Source organism: Haliaeetus leucocephalus, unplaced genomic scaffold, assembly GCF_000737465.1.
Source record: "Haliaeetus leucocephalus isolate CR32 unplaced genomic scaffold, Haliaeetus_leucocephalus-4.0 Scaffold944, whole genome shotgun sequence".
Taxonomy (NCBI): Eukaryota; Metazoa; Chordata; class Aves; order Accipitriformes; family Accipitridae; genus Haliaeetus; species Haliaeetus leucocephalus.
In genome coordinates, this window is record NW_010973380.1 from 574211 (window position 1) to 593796 (window position 19586).

Consider the following 19586-nt stretch of genomic DNA (forward strand, 5'->3'; position numbering starts at 1 on the left):
CCCGCCGCCGCCCGGGCGGTCAGCCGTTCGCCGGAGCCCGGCGGGGAGGCCCAGGACGGCAGAGCGGGGCGGCGGTGGAGCGGACAGCTCCTCATCGGCCACGACGGGAGACTGCTGAGGGGCCCCGCCGCCACGGAGAAGGGTGAGTGGGCCCGCCGCGGGCGGGGGGGCCGGCGCTGCCCTGCGGTGCTGCCTGGAGCCAGGCTGCAGGCGCTGCTCTCCGCCCGCCGGGCTTCCAGGCACACGTTGGGGGGGCGGGGGGCTGTCCCCCCCTCCCTAGTTCTTCTTTGTTGTCTTTTTTTAAAGGAAGCGTTAGATTTGAGCTTCGCTGGCGGATTTAGAAACTGTTGCACGTATGGTCTGCTGGAGAATCTCTTGGTGGTCTCTGCCGTTGAGCAGAAAAAGTACCAACAAAGTTACAAGCAGCGGGCTCGGTGCTTGGTGCCTGCTGCCGCCTGTGGCTGTAACGCCGAGCGGAGATAACCACGCTCCGCAGTTCTTAGAACTTCCAGGTGCTTTCTCTGTTTTGCTGTAAAGTATCTCTCTTCTTAACTGCATCTTTTCAAAGCAGTTCCACCCGTGGGAGTTTCCAAAGCCTGTTCATCGTGTGTAAGAACTGCTGATGTCAAGGAAGCATGTACACAGTGCGACCAGTTTGTCTGCCAGAACTGCAGCAGGCTCTGCAGCTGCTGTAACACAGTTACCTGTTCTTTGTGCTCCACTATTGAGTAAGTGCCTTTTGAATTTTTAAGCTTATTTTAATTATATATGCCCTGAAAATTGGCTGTAGCCTACGAAGACCCAGCAGATATCTAGCTCATCCACGTAAAGGACTCGAACTCTTCTCAGGTTGCTTTAGCAACAGTAAAACTGTCTGAAACATGGAAAATAAAATGTCTGCATGAAGTAGTCTAATCAATCTTAGTGCAAGTCTCGTTTAGCTTTTCATTTAAGTGTTCTAGGAGGCAAAAATTCCACTTGCTTTCCCACCAGCAATAGAGTATGCTGGTCAGTGATGAATGAATGCACTCCCAAGGAGTAATCTTAAGTTTTTGCCATCACTGTTAACAATTCTATGATATGAGTGTGCTGCGTGGGAGTCCTGTGGTTACAGTTGATAATGGAATAGGATGGCATTCTTTTTGTTATGTTCCAGAAACAGAAGACACACTGACATTGTTTCTTTTGGTTTTCTTTTTTTTTCTTTTTTTTTTCCCCCCCTCCCTAGTTATGGTGATATGGGAGAGCAAGTTCTCTGCAATGGTTGTTCAATATTTCAAGTCTGAAACTTGATGAAATAGCCTTTATGGCTAGGATGTCCATATATTTCATGAAGTCTCCTCCTTACGGCTGGTCAATTAATCCTTTTAGCATGTGAATTAATTATGGAATTTCTATCTTTTATATCTTTATATTGTACTTTTTAATATTGTAGCTAAATAAACTTATATATTTTGAGGCTTTCTAGATTATTTCGGGTCAACTTTTTCCTTTTCCCTAGTTGTGATATGCCTATCTGGAAGGGGGCTACTTTGTGCTCTTACCTGGTGTTCCTTATGTGATACAGAATTCAGAATATTCATCCAGTGTCTCTCCACTTGTTGCTCATGTTAGGACAGACTTTTGTGGGATCAGAATAGAAATCGGTTGCTCCTCATGTGCTTTCAGGTGAGTGTAAATCTATTCTGGACACACAATGTTTTCTTTGTGAGCTAACTAGGAAAATCAGCCAGGCCTGAAGGTTTTTCCAAGCGGAGAGTTTGCTGATTTCTGGTCAAATTTTTTTAAACCGTCACAAACTTCTTATGATTACTGACAGCTTGGATAGTTTTAATTGTTCTTTCCATGGTAACTTTGATAAAAAGAACAATTATACACCAGGCTTAACTTCTCAATAGTTAAGTGTCAAAGACTAATTTTCCTGTACCCAACTTGCAAGGTCTTTCTTGGAAAGCAGCTTGTTTGTATAAGTTTATCACCTACACTGCAAACTTCGTATTGTCCTGAATACCCACTCAAAAATAGCTCATGAATTGGTCTGACAGATGGTCAGCACTGAAGTGTACATCTCCATAAACTAGCTCATTTTCATTTTCTTTCATATCACTGCAGAGACCAGTTTGCTGAGTATTGTTTGTGCTGTAGGAGCGAGACTATCATTAAGTACTACTGCAAAGCCCCTCAAAGTAATTTGCTTTTACTATTTTTGAAAACACCAGACTTTTCATTTTGCAAGGCAACTATACGTAAGATAAAACTACAGTGGTCTTCATCTCAGGAAAACGATGACTTAAGTGGCTGATTTCAGACTGTAGGAGAAAAGGAACAGCTGAGAGAAAAAAGAAATTATCACGGCACTCATAGCTAATACTCAGTTTCCCAAATTATTTGCCCTGAATTCCCAAAGTAAAGTCTGCCACTCATGCTTCCCAGCCTTCTCAACTGTGATTAGTGTGTTTTGCGTGAGGTAACATTTTTTTACCTATTCCCTTCCACTCTAGCCATTTCTATTTGAAGACATTGAAAGGCCCTTGCAATGCAAGTTGAGGGACATCTTTATTTGACATGCTTTTGAAAGCAGACTGGGTATTTTTACATTTCAGAATACTGCAACTAACCAAAATGGAACAGTAGATGCAAAGGGTGGGGTGATAACTATTGCTGAAGAGTGGTACTTCTTCATAGTTGCACATTGGATGGCTTTAGATATATGAGCCACAATGAGGTACAAGCTGATGGTTTTTTTTGTAGCCCCCGTGTAATACTTTGTATAACTACACAGAGACACTTCAAAAGCATTTTTGCCCTTTAGGGTATCCTAGTGGGAGGGATGGGTGTCACCTCACTACGAAATCAACCATCTGTGTGCTAGCCTAGTGTGCCTGATGGATCTGGTTTGTTTCCCTGTTCTGCATGCTTTGAAGCCAATTAAAATGGGAGTTTGCTAGTTCTTACTCCAGTCTTGATTATGAGCAACTGTAAAATGTATCTTGTCCTCACCCCCAAAACAAACAGAAAAAGTCATAAGTCAGTCAGGTGAGCTAGTAGTGGAAGTATTAGTCAGTGTGCAGTAATTCCACAGTATTATCTATCTTTTCAAAACTGTAATAGATTAAGGCAGATTGATGCCAGATTTCTGGTGCAGTTCCCAGCTGTCAGGTATCATAGGGCAGATAAAAATGTTGCTGTGGTAATCATCTTAAAACACAGAGATGGGTTTTATGAATGGGAAGAATCTGTGGGTTATTGCATTTAAATGTTAGTTTTAGGAAAGAATTTTAAAACTTGGCTTCATTTCATTTGAAGCCTTAAGCAGTGAACAGAAATGTTTTTCAGTCAAGCATATTTTTCAAACTGAAACCTTCAAGTATGTGTCTGCTTTTTCTCATTCTCTCCTGACGGTGAGAGACTGAAAATACTGTTTTACTTCTAGGCTCCTGGAGAGATGAGACATGTTGTTTACAAATGATTTGTGTTTCAAAGTAGTTGATAAATGTGGGGGTTTGGCTCATTTATTCACTGCTGTATTTCATAGAAAGATGTCCTCTGTAAACAATGACATGGATTTCATGGCTTAAAGTTCTTATTTGTTATCCTCTAGCCTGCTCCTTGAAAGATGGTTGTTCGTTAGGACAGATACCTGATGTGGAGTGAGGAGCTGGGAGAAGGAAAAAGGAGGAGGGGAGGGCTGGAAAAGAGGGGTTAGTGGCTGGGAGGAGCAGGGCAGGAGGACAACAGAACAGCGTAATCAACTCTTGCACAGGGATGGTGCATCACACATGTAAGAAATGGGTTTTTTTAGCGGGTTACCAGCTGACTTGCTTCTCTGGCTTCAGAAGGTGTTAAAAACTGCTTCTCATGTGCTTGTATCTCCCAAAAGATTCAAATATTATTGAGGAAAGTTCCTGCTCTAGTCCTGCAGTTCTTAGATGAACAATGGGAGGTAGGACTGGGGACTGTTTTTAAATCTTTATATTGCCTACAGGAAAAAACTATGGGAAGGGAAGAATCTTTGGGTGAGAGGTCCAAAGATTTTCCTCTTTGTCTAATTTACTCCTACCCACAAGGCTTTGTATGTTGCCGCTGGTCAAGGAGCTGTACATTGGGTACTCCTAGGACTGCATAGGAAAGCCAGAGAAACTGGTTTATTAATTGAGCAGGAAATTATTTTTTATTACTGTGCTTTGTTGTTGTTATCATATGTCCTTCCCCTCCTATTCTGTGCAAAGTGTCAAAAATAAAAGTTTGCCTGGTGTTCAGAGGGAAGGAGATCCTCCGAGGAGCCAGCATAATGTTGGGTGAAAATATCCTACACTAATGATTTTACAGATGGATGAGAAACTTCTTCTGAGGCCTGTATACCATTACTGATGAAATAAGTCTCCAAGAGCACAGTTTTATGTCTAAAAGGAAGTCAGCTGATCTGATCAGGGTAAAACAATTTCTTTTAAGCCTAGTATGTGAGTAAATACTAGAAATGTATGGTTTCAGAGACACCAGATATTCCTTTAAGGACAGTCTAAGGTGGTAAATGACTTCAGTAGTCTCCAGTATCTACAATCTGCATTAGAACAAAACCACACAATATTTTGAAGAACTTCAGTAAAAAGATCAAATACACTTGAGTTACCTCCTTCAATAGCATTTATCCATTACCTGCATCCCTCGTAGTAATGTTGTGTTCTTGGTGTGTAGATCAGATTTAGTGGTTACACAAATAACCTTAGTCTTGTGTGCACAGTAATTCCTGTATGCTTTGCAGATCAGGTCAGAAGCCCGTTTGCTTTCCAAGAGAAAAGTGAGCCATTCTACAGATGATTCAGACAACCTAAAAAAAAAAACCCCAAACCAAAAAAACCCCCAAAATCTTAGCTCAGGACACAAATCTAACCACTGCCATTGTGTGATCGGTACATCTTTTGTTTAATACAGCCAGCACCTAAGCCTCTGCTGCTCCTTTTGTTTTAGTGTCCTACACATTTGGACCATGACTTGTAGCCAATTCATTTTTCTTCTTTCTGGGCAGGTGATAACTAGATGCAGTTGTATTTTATCTCAGGGCAGGGCACAAAAACCAACTTACTTGGGTGTAAGTGAAAGATTGTGTCCTTTTTTTGTTTATGAATATGGGCAAGATATTTATGCTTCGCTTCTGTGCTATATTTGCTACCATCGGCTGTGAGATACTAAGATGTGGCAGCAATCTACAAATGGTTTAAGTCTTCTGAATCTTTTCTGAACAGGCGCAACCAAGAAGTAGAAGTGGAAACTTAATCTTTGTCTCTAGGTTTGTTAGGTCTGGTTCTTCTGAAAACGCACAACTAGCCTCAAGGTGAATTGGTTAGACAACAGCAAATGCCAGCACTATGCAAGTAATACGTACTTCTGTTTTTCTCCATTCAGGACCCTTGTAGTAGTTGCATGATGGTTTAGTGTTTTGACAAGATCAGACTGTATTAAAAAATTGAATCCTACCAAAACTTAACTACCATTAAACTCCTACCTATGCTGTATGTGTACAAACTTACATATACTACTCCTCTGTAATTTTTGGTTAGTTGTAATATTGTTTCATCATGGCAGGTGATGCAACTATTAGCTATTTGTGCCACCTTTACCTTCCATCCAGATTCCAATAGTGCTGACTACCTACGCATGAAGTCCTCACTCAGTGCTTGGGGAAACTCCAGTCAGTATAGAGTGTGGCAGTATATCTCCACAGTTTATTCTGTACACATCAAGCTTGTCGTCTGTTCTATGGAGTAGTTTACCATCGATTGTTAGACTAAGCTTAGATCCCAAGCTACTGTAGAAATGTGTGGGGTTGTCCAAGCAGGGGGAGGAAAACTTCAAACCACCCAACAGAAGCACTCTACTGATGCGCAGAACAAAACTGCTACAGCGGCACAAAGATTGTATAGCCAAACTTTGTAGCATAACATTGGGTATTACAGCTTTGCAAATGTGAAATGGGAGGATTGGTGGGAGGCTCTTCCAAGAGACCGTCTTTCTTCCAGCCGGCTTTTGCATGAGGACAGATAAGGTTAAGAAAGACCACGTGTACTGTGATGTTGATTTTCCTTGTGCTGTTTCTTCCACTGCCTTTAGGGTTTTTCATTACTGAATCTTACAGGGGAAGGTAGCAAAGCTTTGAACATTGTGTTTTGTTCATTTTGAAGCAAATTGGTTAACCTATTAAAAGTAGCCAAGAGGCTTTAGAAAATGTTAATGCTTCTTTAAAAATAAATAGGAGCTATGTGATTCAAAGACCAACACTGCTTGTGGATAGAAAATTGGAAGAAAATGATTCTAAATCTTACTTTCTATTTTACATTAATAAAATTGCAATAGAGTGAAAGTGATCAGACACTGTATATTTTATAATATTTTAATGACTGTCACAGTTATGTATGTAACATTTCTTTTGTATAGATACTTTATTTCTAAAGGTACTGAAATACCATAGTTCTTATAGCTGATTGCATTTTGAACTGCTACCATTGTAATACAAGTTTTAATGATATTTGCTAGTGTTGTGTATTCTGGGCTTTTGTTGTTTTGTTTTTTCCCTTAGGAAGAGCTGCAGCTGGAATCAAATGATTATAGCTTACACTTTAATTACAAGTTTTTAGTTCTTGTGGTTGTGATTTGCGTTAAAACCTAGTGATAGATGTTATATTACTTATCTCTTGCAGAGGTTATTATTGCTTAAACATTTTGTCGTTGTAGGATTTACTTTAAACTTTAGGATTTATTTAATTGTATTTGCTTAAATCGTTTTACTCAAATGTAATAGTTCTCCCCTTCTCATTTGTTCTGTTGTCACTTTCTCTGTAAGATATGGATGTTTTTCTGTTCTTTCCCTGACAAATACAGTTGTAGGTAGTGGGGCCAGATGTCCACTTGATAACCTGCACAGCAATATCAAAATCAACATAGTATCGCCAGGTACTATCTTGATCTGTTCTACATACATATGCTCTTAAACTTGCACTGAAGTTCTGAAAACTGCCAGCAGCTTCTTGTGCAGAAGTCCACTTTATTCTGATTGGAAGATAAAACATAACCATTCATCTTACCTTTTCAGCAGAAGTTTCATGTTGTAGCCACAGGGTGGCACCACTATGTTAGTTTTGTGTAGATTGTTACCCAAGTTCTGATTTTTTTCTCAAGTCCTCACAGCTTGATTGATACTATTATAATTGGACTGTTGGGGGGGGGGGGAGTAGTGTTTTTAAAATATCCCCCTCATAGATGTGTAGGTCCAAAACAAATGTTTCCAAAACAGAATTTTTTTATCCAAAATACTTTGTACCATTCATAAAAGCCTGAAATTCAAAATGGACCATTTTGCTGTCTACAAAGACAAAAGCAAAATGTAAATTGTATGCATAAACATAAATTTATCACATTTTTCTTTTGAATTTTAAGGTATCAGTATCATAAACAAGGGTATTTATATGCCAGACAATATGTAAGTTATATCACTCTTAAAAAAAACAAATGCCAACAACAAAAGACCCCCAAACACCCACATTCCACATTTTGTTGCAGTAAATTAACGTATCACATGCAAGTTGCTTCTCATAAAGATGTGAAAGTATGGTGATAGCTATGCCAATAGTAGGAGTGTAATGCTGGACTTACTTTGAAATCTACTAGAGGGTGCTGAGCAAGCCAGCTAACATCACTGGAAGGCTGCTGTCCATCACCTTTGAATGGCAGTGGCAACTGGTAGATGGTCCTGATGACTGAGAAAAGGTGAGGGTTATGCCATTCTTTGAAGACAACAATTTTGGGAATTATGGGCTGGTCAGTCTGACCTCAGTCCACAGGAAGATTATAGTGTGAATCCTCACAAAAGCTGTGTCTAGGACTATATCCAGATACATGAAGGGCAAGAACATAATTGGGAACAGTCAACACAATTTTATCAAGGGCAAATTACGTCTGACCAAGCTAACTGCCTTTTCTGATGAGATGAGCAGCACCCGATGAGAGGAGAGAAATGGATGTCATTCACCTTGACATCAGCAAGGCTTTCAACGCAGTCCCTGAAAGTACCCTTGTAGAAGCTCTATTGGAGAGGTGAACTGTAAGGTGGGTAGAAGCTTTGCCGGACTGTCATACAAAGGGCTGTGACAGGCAGGGCAAACCCAACCAGCAGCAGATTACTAGTAGCATTGCTCAGGAGTTGTTACTGGAGCTGATGCTGTTTGATGTCTTTGCTGGTGACCTGGACGATGAGATAGAGCAGACCCTTGGGCAGTCCCTGGATGATGCTGGGTTGGCGGCAGTGGCCAGTACCTGAAGGGTGGTGGCACAGGAGCCTCAGCAAGCCATAGCAGTGGGCTGGCAGGGGCCTCCTGGATTTGGTGAGGGTAAGTGCAAAGCCCTGCTCTGGGGACAGAGTCATGCCATCCATAGCCCAGGCTGGGTGCTGACGGACTAGAAAACGGCTTTGCAGAAAAAGGACCTGGGTGTCCTGGGTTGCACCTGAGTCAGTGTGTCCTTGTTATGGTAAAGGCAAACTGCTAGCCAGCATGGTTCCCCTTGTGCATGAGATCCAGAGCTGTTACTGTTGCACACAGAGGCTTTAGTGGTCCTGAAGACCATACAGTGCAGAGAGACAACGCTAAGGGACGGGAAGCCTGGAGACTGCCACTTCACAGACAGGGCATGTCTGTGGCCTTCAGAGTATCAAAAGCACAAGTATTTTATGTTTTTTTCTTGGGATTGCAAGGCTCTGTATTCATGTATGGTGCTTTTGAATACACTTGGGAATTGATAGTACTGTTGAAACCCTTCAGCAGCCTTAGACCTGCTACATTCTTTTTCTGTTCTCCTGAGCATTGATTACTGCTAGTCAGAAATGAGGAACTGGTAAAAGGATATGTGGTCTGAGTGTGTCCACTCTTACATCCTGTTTACTCTGCTAGAACTACTGATATGATGAAACTTACTCATATCCTTAAGTGTTTTGGTGGGCTGTGCTGTAGAGTGCAGCACTTCGCAGAATAAAGATTCCTGAGCCTAAAGAAATAAATAATTAAATTTTCAACCAAGTAGCTTACATACAAAAATTAATGCACTTTTATGTATCTTAGTCCCACTGATTTACATTTTAGGAGCTTGATTCTCCCACGCTTTCTTGCACTGAGTAATACCTTGCTAAATGAGTAGTCTGATTGTTCTGATTCCTCTTTCCATGACAGCAAGATTATTTACTGCCCCAAACTAGACTTTAAAATATTTTTAAACCCAGTGAAAACAAGCTTAGAGACCTGGGACTGTAGTCAGTTTGGATGAACAGTATAAGGAATTAAAGTATAGTGAAATATAAGGCTGAAAATATATAGTCAATGTGCAAGTTTTCATGGTCTCCTCACAAAGGTTAGAAGAAAGCCAGCTGAAATACTTCCTTTGTACCTTGTTTCATCAGAAGATGAGTGGTTTAACTCCAGGTTGTTCTGGAAGTCCTCACTTCTCTGAAAATGAGAGAACTTAGTCTCAGTTGGATATAGTCACATGTATTGCTACTTTACAAAGCTGGTTTAGGATACCTGTGTATTTAGACAGGTCAGATTTTCACATGAGTTTTCTTACTCAGCCATCGCATGGAGTAAAGAAGTTCTGTAGAAAACTGCTTCATTCATGTGAATTCTCATGAGCACTGTTGAACACAAGCATCTGTAAGTCTGAAAATATCCTGTGTTCCTCACCTATCCAATATTGGAGTGCACTGTCTTAGTGAGACCAAGAACTAGAAGTTATTGTAAACCAGGTTAGAGGAACTTTCCCTCTTCACTGGTACAAGTTGTCCATTCTTTGTTTACTTCATGCACTTTCATGTATCTATGTATTTGTGTTTAGGATCATTGCTAGAACCTTTTTTCCTTACATCTTGTACTGACTTTGTCCCTTCTGTGCTGATGCTACTGATATGGATACAGCAAGAGCTTGTGCACTTCTGTTCACTTTAACACTAGTAAGTTTTCCATTTGTGGAAATTGTGCTGTCCTTGCTCTGCTGAAGAGTTCACCAAAGCTCATGATGCTTCATTGCTGCTGGTGCTTGTAATCTACTGCAAAATGACATGATTTGGGGTTCTTTCGTTTTTGCCTTAGTGCCAGGTATTGTCTTTGGTTGTGTTTTACAGTGCAAGTGTAGCTTAATACACAAGAGTTATGGCTTTGAGCTGTATCTGAAATGTCTGTAATATTAATTTCACGCATAGTCTCTTCTGCCCAAAGTTAAATGAAAACTTTCATAATAATGAGTGCTTCAGAAACAAGACTACTCTTTAAAGTTTAGTGGTATACATCACTTGGACATGAAAACTAGTTCAAACCTCAACACTTGTTCTCTGTATTTTCTCAAGAATTTCAGTTCTTGTGAGGCTTTTAACTTTATTCCTCCACTCAGAATGTTTTCTTAGTTTGCTTAACTCATGCTACCATCTGTTGTTCAGTAACTACTCAGAGCCAAGACGGCTGATGGAGATCTGAGTTCTCTTAGATCAGCACTTGGCACTGTGAGCTTTTTCACAACCCAACAAGCAGTTCCAACAGCTGCATGCATGAATCACTTAAGTTATAGTACCCTGCAGCACCCTGTAAGAATGGGTTTTGACAATCTGGTCAGATACCACACAAGCAAAAGTGCTGTGAACTGAGCTCCTTGGAAGGTGTGACATAAATTTAAGATCATTATTTTGATACTTATTTTAATGTAATGTGCTCTAAAGTTTCATTACTCTTCAAAAAGCTTTGGGAACACCTAGATTGCACATTAGAATTTACCATTAATTACCAAAAAAATTCAGTAGGCTGGAGGGGGGATGTGTGCGTGTTTGTTTGTTACAGCAAACTGTTCTGACACATTGCTTATGGCATTTCATATTACTGAGACACAGTTTGCCCCAGCAGTAGAACTGTTCTTCACATGCTCTTGGGCCAGTCTATATTTAAACCTGTCTCCAGCAGTATTTTATTTCTGTTGTTTTAGTCTGGTTTGCTTAGCTGTGGATACATTCTTGATTATGCTGTATGTTTATTGAAAGATTTTGCTATCATAGAATCATTTAGGTTGGAAAAGACCTTTAAGATGATCGAGTCCAACCGTTAACCTAGCACTGCCAAGTCCACCACTGATCCATCTCCCTAAGTGACACATCTATATGTCTTTTAAATACCTCTAGGGATGGTGACTCAACCACTTCCCCGGGCAGCCTTTTCCAATGTTCATGTACTGTTCTTCTGCAAACACTACAAACCATCATTTCATTCACAGTTTAGCAAGGTGCAAGAGCACTTCTTTAAGGTTTGCAAGAGGATAGCGTGGGTTCCTTGTTGCTTTCGTAGCACTTAGTTAGCTGATTGCACCAACACCAAGTCCAAAAGAGTGGTGTAAATCAGCCCAGTGTCATCGGGCAACCTGAGCTATGCAGCTGAGGATCTTGTCCTGCATATAACTTTTGTTATGCTCTAGTGTTATTATTTGTTTAATGATAACCATTGCTTTGGCTGAGTATTTAAACCAAGGCTGTTCACAAAAGAATTTATGGGGTCCATATGTTTTCATTTCACTTAACTGCCTTAATAAGGGGCAGGGGGGGAAAGCACTATGGAGGTCTTGATTTTTATTTTTGCATCTGCAAACTAGCTGGAGCCAAGCAGGGTAACTGTAGGATGGGACAGTATCATCCAGGAATAGAGTGTTGAAACTTACTTCTTGGGCAACTTTCACAGAGCTGTCTGGCAGGACTTCCCCCTCAGCTCCTTGTAGAAAATTAGATCAGTGGGTACCCAGGGGATAATGAGGGATGGGTGCCAGAGATGGAAAGCCTCAGTGGTTCTGCAGGAGGATGGGAAAGGACATGATTAATTCTTGTGTTCTGAGAGTTTAACCAGTTTTGTTGAGTTGGACTGCAAGCCTTTCACACCACTAGAAAAGTGGTCCTGGGATGTATAGTCTGCAGACTGAGGCAGGGAACTTGAGGATGCTGAAGAAGGGTTGGTGTTTGTAAGAGTTTTTAAGATAATATGTAAATGTCTTCCATCAGCAATTTTCAGTCAATGTCTTATCAGGGATTTAACTCTATTTTTATAGAGACCTCTGGGTAAGTTAAACTTGATAGTTCATCCCACAATGAAAAGATAAGCTAGATGAAGGGCAAAGAAATGGTCTATTTTGCTTTCCCCAGGTTTCTGACATCAGCTGGAAAACAACAGAAATGGATGCCACACAGTAAGGGATGACCAGATTATGTTTTTGGAAAGCAACTGACTCCACACATTCTTATTTCTTTAGTAGAGTTAGAAGGGTGAAAGGCACTGGGCAGTTACCTCCTCTTCATACCCTAGTAATTCTACTTGTGCTTCTGGAGCAGAATTGATATGAAAAATACCAATGGGAATAGGGAATTGCTTTAAAATTCAATAGGAGACATTCTCTTTATTTTGGTTAGGCCAGTATTTCATGCCAAAATACACCAATCAAGATTCTATAGGAAACTTGGGGATTTAGGTTCATATAGACAATGTAAAGTGGTCCTACAGGTTTGGGTCAGATGACAAAATTCAACTCATGCAGCTTTGCTACATTAAGGAACTGTAGTATCCAAAACAAGCTAATACACCCATCCCTAAAGTCAAATATTTGGTTGTCTTCAGTATTTTGTATATTCTAGTAAAGTCACCCACACCCAGACCAGTCCTGACCCGTGCTGGTGCCCAAGGCCAGGACTTTCTCCCAGGCCCTGTGCCACACCAGGTAGTGCTGATGGGAAGAGGAAGGACTACACTATAGGCTCTAACTACCATACCTCCTTTTGCTCATTAAATCTGCACTTGTCTGAGACACCAAGGTTAAGAGGGTCTTGCAGCTTCCTTTCATTATTTAAAAGGGAGCTTAACTGTATATTGGGTCTCTGAAGTCTCCACAGTGACCCAAGGAACATCCAGCATCAGCACACTGCCCAAGATAAAGTAATTATTTAAAGAGATACTATGTCAGTTCATAACACACCCTCTAGAAAGGAACTGCAGAAGATCAGAAACAGGCTAAGTCGGCATAAAAAAGAATGAGAGAAGGTAGGGAAGAGGAAGGAATCTGTTGTTGTCTGCTGGGAAGAGAAGGGAAGGAAGAAGGTGTCATAAGGAAAAAGGCAAAATAAAGAGAACTGGAATTCAGACAGAACTGACTAAAATAAGGGAGTGGGGACAGAACAGAGCAGCCTGGTCTCTACAGGTAACGCCCAGCAATCTGCATCCAACCTCCGTGCAGCAGGGAAGTGAAAGCCCACCTCCATGTGCCAGCTTTTTTTCTGCTCCCAGGAGAGGAGGTCTGCTCTGCAGAAGACAGACAGATGGCATTGCCATTGCCTGTGCTCCTGTGGGGGATTTTTCCAGATGGGGAGTTGGAAGCTTCTTTGTGCTGCTACAGCCTTCCTCTCCAGCAGCCCTCGAGTGCTCGGGGCCTCCACCAGTCTGCGTACCCGTATCATATGCTACTCAGACATGTGCGCACATGCATCTCAGTACTGTGAAAATTTCAGCTGAACCTGTTAGAAAAATAGCTGTATTTATATCTAGGGTTTTCTTCATATTTGAAAAGTATCTGTGTTGACTTTTCCTTTCTTGTAACATGCACCTGTGTTTTTACATTATCGAGAGATTGCTAATAAAAACTGAGTTACCAGCAGTGATCTGAAAAGAAAGTTGACACAACTGTTTTGCAGAGAGGAACCTCAGACAACACTGTGTCACTCACACACTGACTTCATCAGTCAATCTCGATGCCTTCCTATATTGTTAGGGTTCCTCCTGTACCTCTGACAAAGCACAGGTGTGACAAGTTTCTCAAAGTTACCTGGAAAAACCACTGGGCAGCCCAGGAAGCATCACCCTCCTCACAACTTAGTGAGTTGCTTACTAGAATTAAAAAAAAAAAATATCCATTTTAAATAACAAGCAGCCACCTTTGACCTCACTTCCTTAACAGATGAGCAAATGAGCACAGAAAGTAAAACTCTGGAAAGGTAACGTGATTTCAAGTTTTACAATCAAGTAAAGGAAGATAATAAGTTTAATCCCTTTATCTTTGTTACACATTAAATTTATGACAACCTCACCTGTGTAAATAAGTACATTTTGTTCTGCTTTCTTGTACTCCCCTTCCTCTTCAACCTTCCAGTCTGCAGTTGAACCAGAAGTGACCTCTTTTTTTTTTTTTCTCAGTTTCGCTTTATACTCATTACTGGACTGTCAGCAGGTATTCCTGTCTTCCTGTTTAGTTTCATTTCCCCCAGTAATATCGGAATAAGGAACAATTGCAGCAGCTGAATGTATCATATGGAAAGCTTACTATATGCTGCAAGCAGCTTAAGAATAGTATCACTCCCTTTTTCATTACTAAAGTTCATTAAAGGGCTTATGTTTTGATCTTTCTGCACATCCATAAAGCCTTCAAAAATAATTTTAAAAGTTCATTAGCTATTTAAAATCACTCAAACACTGTATCATCTCCAGGCCTGTGGGGGGGAAAAAGATGGTGCAATTGTTCTCCAAAGTAAGTCAGATCTGCACTTCACTAAATTAAAAATAAAAAGCCAATTTCAGGGTAAGGAGCCCCCACAGCACAGACCTTGCCCTCAGCCATGCTGGTGCTCCTGATTGTCTGAGGCACTGCTGACATGTGGTGAGCTGCTGGTTCAATTCTGTCAGGAGACCAAAGTCAAACTGGCATTTTCAACAGCAGTCAGCAAACTGGAAGCATATATAAATCCACAGGGTACAGCTGTGCAGCTCCAGGTGCAAGCTACCTTAAGGGAGCTGGCAGCTCCAGCCTGCACTAGAAAAAAATTTCTGAGTGACTTGTGTCAGACAGGTGAAAAGAACATTAAAAGGAATCTATTCTGGGCTTGACACTGTGGAAAGGAAAAGGTGCAACCACCAAAACCAAGCAGAGATGGAAGTGCCTGGTGGTGATGCTGTTAATGCAGCCTCTCAGAAACAGCCAAAGGATCCTGTTAGAGTGCAAATGCTAATGCAAAGCAGACATCATCCTTCACCTGAAAGAGTAATCACCCAGGGTTTTCTCTCCTAGTCATGCCAGGAGGAAACCTAGAATATCCAGCCTGCCTGCAACCATCTCAAGCAATGCAAGGGCAAGCGGTGGTGCTCCTGCTTTAGAGGAATGCGCCAACAACCTCCAGTTCAGTAAGTGACAATATACTAGAATAGAATGTACTCTTCATATCCCTGAGAAAATTACTTGCAAAACTGTAATGCAATAAAATGCGTATCAATTCAACAAAGATACATACTTTGCTTAAAACAGTAAGTGCAGTGAACTTGGGATGACCAGGGCCAACGACAAAAGAAAATGAGAAAAATGCAGGATTTGTACTACTTGGAAGCATCTCAAAGCAAGGCTGGTGCCGAGTCACATAGATTGTATGACAGTAGTAGAGAGGTTGTGTCAGTCTGGAAGTATAAATACATACCAGAGATGATAGGAAAAAAAAAAAACAAACCCCAAAAAATAAGGCTCCTTCACTAAAGCACATGCTCTCAAATCCAGGACCTAAATCATGGAATAGACCCAGAGACTCGTTGAGGCTTGCACGGATTTCTGGAGATTGTCTAGTCCAGTGCCCCTGCTCCAAGCATGGTCACCAAGACTTCCCCAAAGGAGTCCAATTTGTTTTAATCACTGTACTTCAATAAGATGAAGGAAGAACAGCACTACTGGTTTTGCTTTTTTTCCAAAACAATATAAAGTTTAAAAATGTATTTTATGATCACTTTAATCCAATTTCTATGAATTCCCAGGCACTGTGCTGAAAATCACAATCATTATTTTTTTGTTCTGATACAGGTTTTCTCAGTACTACACAACAGTTTTCTGGCTAACAGCATCAGTACTGTAAGAATACAATAGTGCAAGGAAATAGATATGGTGGAGTTTACAAATAACTAAAGATCACAGCATTTGGGGTAGGGATTGTGTCTTCTCTGTTTCTGTAAAGAATTTTCACTCTTGTACTCAGAATAATTACAGTATCTTCTGTGGGATGAAAGTTATGTATTATTATAAAAATGCGCAGAATTTGAGACCCTCAGAAAGACAGCAACCGCCATCTGTGTTGTCATTATCTTATTGAAAGAAACTCAAAGACCTGATGAAGATGCAGAATACAAGCAGTGACAGTAATATGACAGAAGACAATGAAGAAACTGTGTGGAAAAATTCCTGCAAATAGAATCTTAGGTTAGACCAGGGTTACATTTAACACAAGAGGAAGTTCCTAAAGTCCATCTCTAGAGAAACAGGTAGTGAGCAGTAACTAGCAACCAACCACATGAAGCAGCGCTTCAGCGAAGGAGAAACTGAGAACCAAACTACCAGCACGCTGAAAAACCACAGAGGGAAGAAGTGTTTTCACATACAAAGTCTTTGATCTGATGCTCAAGAACAAACCCACCATGCTTACAAAACCAGGATGGTGACCAGCAGTTACAAAAAGTAAAATTGGGAAAAAAAAGAAAAAGAAAAAAAAAAAAGAAAAGTGGCATGCAGGGACTACTGTAACAAAATGGTTTTGTTTAAAATTATTTCAGACACAGAGCAACTAGTCATCACCTGATTAGAATGCAACATATGTTCCATTAGACAGCTACCAAACGTCTGTAAACTCAGCTGCATTGGGGATAATAAGCTCCCATTTGCTATAGGCACTGTGTGTTCTTTTCGTTTTACTTCTAGTGGCAATTAACCTCCCTGTTATTAAGAAAATTGAGCTAAAAGTGGAAGACAAACACACTTGTTTGCAACACTGAAGAAACAAGATCCTTTTACGTTCGCCCATTTCTTCAAATGTGTTTTTACCTTTGAAGCTCTTTTAGACACAGTGAAATAAATCAAACCTTCCTCCTGAATTACCATTTCTGAAACTTCTCAGGCAGAAAACCTATGCAACAGTCACAGGTGCTTTATATGTGTGTGCTTCTCTTCCGCAACTCCGTCTCCAACTTGGAGTCTGCATTCCCACTACAGGTTGTGACCTCCAATTTGGGACCACCATCCTAAATCCTGCTCCTGGAGATAAAAATCTGACTTAGCATATGCTCTAAAAAGCAAAGGGTTATTTTCTCTGATAAAGATTTTAAAATCCCACAAACACTGAGGAGTATGAAGAACACAGTACTTTTGTACTGAGCACTTAAATGCACATAAGCAACCCAAAGTAGCAGACAAGAAAATTCACTCTCAATTAAAGCAAAGATCATCCAATTCAAACAATCAAGGGAAAGTTTTTACCCTCAGATGTCCAAAAACTATCATAATTTTTTTCTCAGGTGGAAAACAGGGAACAAATTCAAATAGCAGCTGAGATACTCAAGGCCTGCATGAGAGCAGTGCAGCAGCTGGAGAGCATGTGGAGGTTATCTGCTGGAGGGGTGATGGTGGAGAAAGAAAAATGAAGCAAGCAGTTTGTTTTATTGGGGGGGGGGGAAGTCATAGTTTGTGCAGAGTTGGGAATGCTATAAAGTACAGTGATCTTCACCCAGTTTAAAGGGAGAACAGCCTGCCATATCCTAATGGGATTGTACTGGATGTCTTAGTTACACAAGAGAACGTAAAATGGAATTTGCAGAATTACCTGGCTTCTGCCAGTGTCTCTTAACCCCAAATAGCAGGAGCAGCAGTGTATCTCTTTTGACCATTGCTCAGCCAACCTTATCTTCTGACTGCAGTCAGAGGCACACAGAGAACACAATGTTACTTACTTGCAAAGGTTTTTTCCTATTTTTCTTCCAATCCAAGTTTACAACCAAGTTCCTGGGCTGTAACGTACATACACTACCAGTGTTCTGCACTTGGGGTGCACACCATCTTTGCTGCAACGTACAACACCAGAGCAAGATGACATTTGTCAATGCCAGAAGGAAAAATGAGGAGGTTTTGGCTGTACAGATAGAAAAGTTTTGTGTTTTCAAATAAAAAAAGCTAAAGGAACATGCAAGATTTAAGCAGTCTCCACATATATGGTACAAAAGCAATCCAAGGTGAATGACACTGAGGTTATACAGACTTTTGTGATAGGATTTTCTGTGCTAAATCAAAATTTAAAGGACACATTTTATGTTTGCAGGTAGACAGCTGCAATGCCAGTAATCATTCAGTTATAGACAACAGGCAAGGCGTTTTAATAATCACAGGCAAAATGAGGGAAAATATCCAGAAGACCCCGCATTCAGGTGTGGCACTCATGGCTCACTGTTGCCAACATTACCACGATTCCCAGACTTTTTTGGCATTTTTTTTTTTTAAGTTCCATTTTATAGATGGGAATTAAAACAAAAATCCATCAGCAACAACTGGCAGAAAAATACTGTTCTGAGACATAATCAGCCTCAGCAGAACCACCAGATCCATGTCTGTTCCTGCATTTAAAAGGCCAGATTTTCCTGGGGCAGATTATGGTAACCTTTGCTCATTCGCGTTGCCTATATTTGGATGCACGAAGTGTGTTAGTTCAGAACTTGTCAGGGCTTGTAGACTTGCAGAGGAGTTCTTTGGACTTCGTCCCTGGGCTGGCTGGAAACTCAGATGAAGGCTTGGAAGCAAAGGAAGGAGAGCAGTTAGGAGATCGTACTTGCAGAATGGGACAGGCTGTCCAGCATCAGTCTCTACAGAAACACACATCCCTTCTTTCACCTTCCCGCCTTGCATAAAAGTGCAGTAAATTGTACTGGAAATTACAGCTTATTCCTTGAACCAAAAAATGTTTTGCATGTTTAATGGCTTACTACAGTCACAACTTCTTTGCTTAGTTTGAAGCATACTGCAGTTGTTCTTTGACGTTCTTTTATTTTTCTCTGTATTCTTGTTTGAAAAAGGACATTCCAGCCTTGTGTAACTACCTCCTAGAAGCAATTAATATTAGTCCCTAGAAAGGAAATGCAGTATTATATATTGTACACTGGCCCAAGTGGCTGGAATAGAAATACCTTTTAAGATTAGGGCCTCAGTAACACAATCTCACTGGCATCAGGAGGACAGCAAAATGAGGCCTGTCCTCATTTACCTCAAGACAAACTATTTCTGGCACAGGGTGTATTTCTTTTAACAAACATTTTCCAAAATTATCTTTGCATAATGATCAGCACAGAGATGAAACAACTGAGGAGGGGCTGAAAAGCCTAAATCCCTCAGTAATACGCACATCAAAACTCAAACTGGAGCAGTTGTTGCATCTCTACAAATTCAGAAAGCTCCTACCACAAGAAATAAGAACCTAACTTGTTAAAGCAATTTTTATTTAAGTATTTGGAGGGAAACTTTCATATCATGAGTAAAAATACTAAAGTTGAATGTTGTTAAAAAAAAAAAGTCAAGATGATGGGTTCTCTGTGCAAACACAGCCGTTTCTGATGGAAAGGGGAAGCGAGGGTTTTCATAACATACTCCCTTTCAAATAAAAAAATTAAATGCTAGTTAACTGCAGTACATGTCATCATTTTTTTATACAGTCAAGAGAATGAAAAACAAAAAAAGCTATTTAAGAGAACGCAACC

General features: G+C 40.6%; 1 protein-coding gene across 1 annotated transcript; it reads left to right on the forward strand.

The window, feature by feature from the left end:
• Positions 1–1491, forward strand: SIVA1 (SIVA1, apoptosis-inducing factor; the record flags this gene model as incomplete). Its single annotated transcript, XM_010584181.1, has 3 exons — positions 1–142; positions 572–728; positions 1229–1491. Coding segments are annotated over 3 exons (357 nt in total), but the record flags the coding sequence as incomplete, so codon positions are not given.
• Positions 1492–19586: the final 18095 nt, after the last annotated feature.